The sequence below is a fragment of the Prionailurus bengalensis genome, chromosome E1 (assembly GCF_016509475.1).
Source record: "Prionailurus bengalensis isolate Pbe53 chromosome E1, Fcat_Pben_1.1_paternal_pri, whole genome shotgun sequence".
Classification (NCBI taxonomy): Eukaryota; Metazoa; Chordata; class Mammalia; order Carnivora; family Felidae; genus Prionailurus; species Prionailurus bengalensis.
In genome coordinates, this window is record NC_057347.1 from 37,005,326 (window position 1) to 37,012,583 (window position 7,258).

At 51.8% G+C, this 7,258-nt stretch overlaps 1 protein-coding gene across 1 annotated transcript; it reads right to left on the bottom strand.

The window, feature by feature from the left end:
- Positions 1 to 1,103: 1,103 nt before the first annotated feature.
- Positions 1,104 to 6,714, bottom strand: PNPO (pyridoxamine 5'-phosphate oxidase). The gene is given in 8 exon segments (XM_043584207.1): positions 1,104 to 2,083; positions 2,315 to 2,385; positions 2,685 to 2,813; positions 3,041 to 3,094; positions 3,953 to 4,052; positions 5,439 to 5,563; positions 6,451 to 6,529; positions 6,531 to 6,714. Coding segments are annotated over 8 exon segments (783 nt in total). The 5' UTR covers positions 6,587 to 6,714; the 3' UTR covers positions 1,104 to 1,914.
- Between the last annotated feature and the right edge of the window lie 544 nt (positions 6,715 to 7,258).

The following is a 7,258-nucleotide window of genomic DNA, read 5'->3' on the forward strand; positions in this document are numbered from 1 at the left end:
GAGTTGGCAAGTTCAATGCCAACGTGCACAGATAATAGATCTCTGGTCCTGGCTTAGTCACAGCAAACATTTACCCAGCCTGGCTCCCCTCCACAGCCATTCATTCAGGTTGTCATTGGTCACCATACTTGAGCTCAGGAAAAGTAAATACAGTTCAGCACAGGCCTCAGCCCAGCCTTGATGAAGAATCCAATGGTGAGGATGGGAGGTCGTTGGTTTGGAGGTCAGGGTCACCTGGGGGGGGGAGCGGTCTTGTTAAATGTAGAAAGTTGGGGGGGGGGTGGCGCCTGGATGGCTCAGTTGGTTAAGCATCTGACTTCGGCTCAGACCACAATCTTGTGGTTCATGGGTTCAGGCCCCGAGTTGGACTCTGTGCTGACAGCTCAGAGCCTGGAGCCTGCTTCCGATTCTGTGTCTCCCTCTCTCTCTGCCCCTCCCCCAACCTCTCTCTCTCTTTCGCAAAAATAAAGGTCAAAAAAAAAATTTTTTTTTTTTTAATGTAGAATGGGATCCACGAGTCTGGGGCTCCCAAGTGGTATTGCTGCTGCTGGTCTGTGGACCACACTGCGAGTGGCAAGGATCTAAACCAGAGGCTCTCGACTTTTGGCAACACTGAATTCCCTGGGGAGCTTTTCAATTTCCCAAAGCTCGGACCACACTCGGGCCAGTTAAATCACATTTGATTAAAGCTCCCTGAGTAATTCCAGCATGGAAGAAAACCAGTGTCTAGGAGTCATCATCAGTAGAGGTGGCGGGGGGGGGGGGGGGGGGGGATAGGTGAAGGGGATGTAGGAGTAGTCAGAAAGGTATAATCCCTATAACAATTTTATATCTGGAAAATGAAATATATATATGTATGTATATATACACACAGATATAATTCTCATAAACAAGCATGGAAAGTAAAGCTTGCTTGAAATCTGCCGGGCTGATAGGTACCAGCACATGAATCCCTTCTATAAAACTCCTGACTACCTGGGATTGAATACTTCTAGAGACACTTGCTACCTACCTAACAGGTAGTCCACTCCATCTTAGGCAGTCCTGGCTATTTGAAGTCTCTCCTCACATTGAGATGAAATCTACTTCCGTGCAACTTCCACTTATGGTGCCTTTGGAGCTCCAGAGAATAAATTTAATCTCTTTTCCACATCGTGGTGCTTCAGATAATGGGAGGCAGTTATCAGTAGGGGACACAAGTAAATAAGTTAAGTCTCCTTTAGTTGCAAGCAACAGAAATTGATTCTAGCTAGTTTAAGCGCCAAACAACTTCCTTCCTAACTTCCTTATTCCCTTCCTTCCCTTCCTCTCCCCCCCCCCCCCCCACAGGATAGTGGGTGTTTTGAGGCGGGAGGAGGAATTGCACAACCCAGAGGTGGGAGAAGGGATCCAAGGTCACTCAGGGAATTTCAAGAGCAGCAGCTGGAGGCTGTATCTTCTTGGCTGCCATTAACGACTTGGCTACAATGCCTCTCAGACTCTGGATCTCTTCATTTCAAATTTCAAATTGTTGACAAGAAAAAAACGATTGGCTAGACTGGCTCAGGTGCTTACGCTGGAACCAATCAGCTTTGGGCAGTATGGCTCAGTCACACTGGTAACAGGGCAGCTGGGGGCCCTCTCAGGGTCACCAGAAAAAGGGAATCACACCAGCTATTACCTCTTGAGGGAACTCTCCCAATAAATCACATTCAAGGTCAAGAACATAATTGTGGGATTTCTTTTTTTCCCATTTGTAAATGTCTATCCACTCTACTAGACCACCTACTTGAAAGCCAACTGAAAATACAGAATTTGGAGGGAAAATACAGAATAGGGAGGGAAATGGGTTGAGTTTAGAAGGGTCTGGCTCCAGACCCCACACCCTCTCTTAGCACTCGGCCTCAGCTCTGGTCGGCATGAACAGATTGGAAGTCAGGGTGCAAGTCTCTCGTAGAGCCAGTCTTCCTCCCCAAGGTGGGTCATGGGCCCCAAAGGGCAGTCTCCTGTTGGCAGGCCCCGCCGAAAGATGATCCGGTCATGCAGGCGGTTGGTTTGGCCTTGCCAGAACTCCATCACTTGTGGGTACAGGATGTAGCCACCCCTTCAAGGAGAAGCAGCGGGTTCGTGCTCTGTGCGTTTTTTCCAGCAGGTCCCCATCCCAGGGCCCCCCGTCCCGAGTCCCCATCCCAGCGCCCCTTGAAGGAAGTTGCTGGGATGCATCTGAGGAGGATTACCAGGGGGAAATAGATCTATAATTCCACAGATAAGGTGGTTGTGAGTAAACATGAGGGTTCTGGTGCCCCTTGCTGAAGGACCAGCAGGTATCACTCACCAGTATTTTGGCTTTGGCACCTCTTGCTCTTGGTAGAGCTGTTCCAGTTCTTCGTTTTTCTTTCTCAGATACTGTCCAGGGGAAGGAAATGGAGGAAGGCCCAGACCACTTACTAATGATTTACTAAGCACGTGCTGTGTGCCAGGCACGGGGGACACAGGTAATCAAGGCAGGCTGGCCTCTGGGAGCACAGTCCAACTGGAGGGTCAGACGAAGGAAGCCAGTTTCCCCACTACTCATCCTTACTTCCCCAGGAAGACCATCTTTTCATTCTGCTAAAGAGGGAGGGCCCTGGCATCCTCCGGAGACAGCTGCTGGGGAGGAGCGAAGGCCCCTGCCACCCGGAGAACTAAGGAGGGGCCCAACTCACCTCCCGATCGGGGATCACAGAACTCTGGTGACTGACCACGGCCCCGATCTGGCTGCTCTTGGGGCGGGAGTGGAAGTAGCACTCAGCCTCCTCCTCAGGCAGCTTCTTCACGGAGCCCTCCACACGCACCTGCTCAGGCATGGCCCTGGCTAGACAGCATTCAATACCACCCGCCCTCCCTACCAACACAGGCCTCCTTCCTCTCTCTTCTCCTTACCCACCGGCCCATCACTGCTGACCCCAACTAGACCAGCTCCCTGAGAGGTATTTGAGAGGTGGGATGTTTGCCTGGCCTGGGGACCTCCACGGGGCTCATCCATCATGAGCCCCAGGCTGTCCTGGGAATGCTCACTCACCTGACGGTTGAGAGGCTCCCAATAGAAGACAAGAGAAGCAAAGGGATTGGAGTCCTGAAAATGAAAGAGAGTTCACAGTCAGCCAGCAGAACAGCAGGGAGGACACCTCCGCCATGCAGAAAGAAGGCAGGAAGTCTGTAGCACGCAGGCCCCCAGCGGATGCATTCACTACAGCATCTCACTGAAACCCTCAAAGGTGTGCCTACTTTTACAGGTGTGGAGATAGACTCAGAGAGGTTAAGTAACATGCCCAAGTTCACACAGTAAGTGGTAGAGCTATGCTGAGAACCAAAGCCATGTGGACTCCAAAGTGAGGCTTGCCAGGTCCCTAATCCATAGATTGGCAAGTCCTCAGAAATACATTTGGGGCTGGCATGGACTCAGGGAGGGCTACTTCTTTGGATTCATGAGTAGAATGCACACGGAGTATCAGCTCTAGGCTTGACGTCAGGAGAGGCGCTGGGGGTGGTGGTGGTGGGAATAACAGAAACAACAGATGCAGCCTCTGTCCCCACAGAGCTTACTGGGGGTTTAGCAGAGGAGACAAATACAAATCACACGACCACATAAATAAACCCACAATTATAAACTGGAAAAAGGGCAGAAAGTAAAGCTACAAGTTATAACGACAGTGAACAGTGACTGATGTAGCACAGGAACTGAGGAGGACTTTCCTGGGTCTGAGAGCCGAAGGGACAGGAGGGACTTAGGTAGTTAGGTAAACAGATGACAGGGATGGTCAGAGGCAGCCCTCATTCCCGGCAAAGAGAAGGACAAGTGCAAAGGCCCGCAGGCAGGACGGTGCCTAACCACAGACAGCAAGTGGGTTGGAGCAGGGATGGCATATGAAAGCGACGGAGGAAGCGAGGGCTGGACCCTGCAGGTCCGGGAGGATTTACTGTGAACCCTCACCAGCTCTTTTCCCTTTCGACTCTCGAAGTTAGTGAAGAAACGGAAGCCATCCTTGCCAAAGCCCTTCAGCAGCACCATGCGGGCAGAGGGTTTTCCGTCTCTGGGGCAAAGATCAGAGCATCAGAGCCCATTTCAAAGTCCCTGCTACCACCCCTCCCCACAGATGCTCCCCTGAGCACCCCCCACCTGTGCCCCCTTATTCTGCACTGTCAGGGCACACAGGCTACCCATTCCCACTTGCCCTCGGGGATTTGTCCTAGAGGTGCAAGTATGACATCACTGCCTGGGGCCTGTTATGGACTGAACTGTGTTGCCCTGAGTCCCCCCCATATCCTTAACCCCCAATGTGACTATATTTGGAGATAGGGCTTTGAGGGAGGTAATTAAGGTTAAATGAGGTCATAAAGGGGAGACTCTAATTTCAATAGGACTGGTGTCCTTATGAGAAGAGGAAGAGATACCAGAAAGATCTCTCTCTCCCTTCCTTTCCCTGCATGCACAAAGGAAAGGCCATGTGAGGACATGGCAAAAAGGCGGCCATCTACAAGCCAGAGAGGCCTCATTAGGAACCAATTCTGACAGCACCTTGATTTTGGGCTTCTGGCTTTCAGAACTGTGAGAAAATAAAATCTCTGTTGGTTAGGCCTATCAGTCTGTGGTATTTTATCATAGCAGTCCTAGCGGACTCCAGCAATACTGCAGTCAGTCAATGCTTAGTGATCACAGAAAGGGTGGTTATACCAGGGTCCCTGCTCAGAGCTCTGGGGGATATCCAGGGGCACAGAACAAGAGCCCTGCCTTTAAGGGCTTACACTTTGATAGAGGGGAGAAAGGAAGAGTTGAATAACAGGCTAATACAAGAGGTGTCTCATGGGGTATATGACTGATTGTTAAATAAATAATACAACCAAGCACTGTGCTAGCTTTCAGAAGAGGGAGGGAGCTTTATGGAGAGGTTCCAGGAGATGTAACTGTTTTGTTTTTTAATGTTTATTTTTGAGAGCGAGCAAACGAGGGAGAGAGTGCGTGCACAGGGCAGAGAGAGAGGGGGACAGAGGACCTGAAGTGGGGTCTACGCTGACAGCAGAGAGCCCAATGCGGGACTCAAACTCACAAACCGTGAGATCATGACCTGAGCTGAAGCTGGAAGCCTGACTGAGCCACCCAGGTACCCCCCAGGAGATGTAGCTCTTAAAAGGCAGATGGGAACTGGGTAAATAGGGATGAGAAAGACAGAGGTGCTGGGGGGAGGTGCGTTAAGAGCAGAGATAAACGAGGCAGTACATTTTATTACTGAAATGGAATTAGGTCAAGTGTGATCTTCGTTTACAGGTAAGGGCACGGAGGCCCAGAGAGGACAAGTAACATGCCTGAGGCCACCCAGCATGCTAATAACATAGCTATAACATAAACTTACATTCCATTAAGTTGAGAGTTTCCTACTTCATCTGTACCCACTCACAGATGGGCCCACAGCTATGCCTACCTGGTACAGGTAGCCAGGCACATGGCATTGGCTTCCCCTATGTCAGGACACTCAACAGCCTCCTCAAACCAGGCAGCAAACTGCTTCATGGGGTCCAGGGAGGTCAGCTGAGTCTCCTCAAATGCCTGAGAAAGGAGAGTTTTATTTAATAAACACATACAGCACTTACTGTGTACCTGGTACTGTTCCGGGCACTTTTCATTAAAACAAAAAACAGCACCCATGTTCTGCTAGTCCTATTTTACAGGTGAGGACAGAGGCATAAACACATGGCATAAGTTGCTAAGTCCCATAGCTAGTGATGGATGAATTAGGGTGTCAAACCTATCACCCGGGGAGCATTAAAAAAAAAGCCACATTCCTGGGCTCCGCCCCCCCCCCCCCCCCAATTCTCAGTAGGTCTGAGGTTTAAGGAAAAACTGCATGTTTAACAAGTACTTCTGGAAATGCGCACACACAACCAGATTTAGAAACAGTGGCTCTGGCCTCAATTCCTAAACAGTTCTGTTGGATCCTCCTCTCAGGAGGAAAAAGCAAAAGAACTTCTGGAAATGGTAAGGGAAGGGGCTGAATCAGGCAGTGAGTGAGAGCTGGAGCTTTCTCTTCCCCACCTCCTTGAGTCAGTACCCCTCGTCCATGTGTCACTTATCAAATATTTAGAAGCTGATTATCACTGTTCTAAGCACTTTGCAAATATCAAAGTCCACAACATCCCTGAGTAAGGTACTCAATTCCCAGGTGAGGAAATTCTGAGGCCCAGAGGGGTTAAGTTATCGCCCAAGGAGATGCACCTCGTGAATGGCAGGATCCCAGCCAGGGCCGCCCCCAGAGCTCGCGCGCGTACCCACTGTGACCTGCTGCCTCTTTTCATCCTTGTTTCCCCAGAGCCCCTCCCCCTGTTGGTTGTCTTTGAACACCCTTCTCCTACGCGGGTGACCCCAAACTCCCCTCCCCTCGGGGGATGACGCGGGGACCCCTCCCTGCGGGAGGCCCTGCCCGGCGGCGGCCGCACCTCTCGGTCCCCGCGGTAACTCTTGCGCATCGGTCCCAGGTCCATGACGACACCGCCACCGCACAGGTGGTGGAGGTAGGGGCCGCTCGGTAGGTTGCCCGAACGTCGCGGTGACGCCTCGCAGCCCGCACGTCATGAGGCCGCCAGCCACGTGACCCGAAGTCGCCCGGCGCCAGGTTCCGTTGGGTTCGGAACCAATTTCTCAGCATGGGACTTTACCCGGGGGAAGGAAGAATTCTCCAGTTGCCAAGCCCGGCTAACAGGTACTAAGTCCCCAGAGCCAATGGGCGCTCAGGGTCGGAGGAGGGAGACAGGCGCCGAGAGGCCATTGGTTGGAGTTTTGCGGGAGCGAGGCCAATTAGAGCGAGAGCAGAAGAACCTAGCAGCCAATGGGCGGCGCCTCCGGGGGCGGGAGCAGAGACACAAGGAAATGCTGTCACCGCCGTTAACATGCACGTGGAGGTTTGTTAAAGGTATAGGGACGGCAGCAGCCCAGGCTGGGAGCGGGGAATGAGTCGCTGGGGGCTTAAAGGGAGTGGTCAGTGTTAAATGGCTGGCTCCTAGCAGGTGCCTGGAGGCAAGCCTAGTGCAGGAAGTAGCCCCTGGAGGGAAGCTGGTGGGGCAGGGAAAGGACGAATGGAAAACGGAGTTAGGGGCCAGACTCTGAGGCCAGGTGATAGGGAGACACAGGAGGGGCAATTTAGTTAGGAGGAGAAATTGGGTGGGAGAGGTTGAAGTGAGTTGTGGGTCGCACAGGATGGATACTGTGTATTGTGCCTGATTGTATTTATGGGGCAGGGAGGGGGGC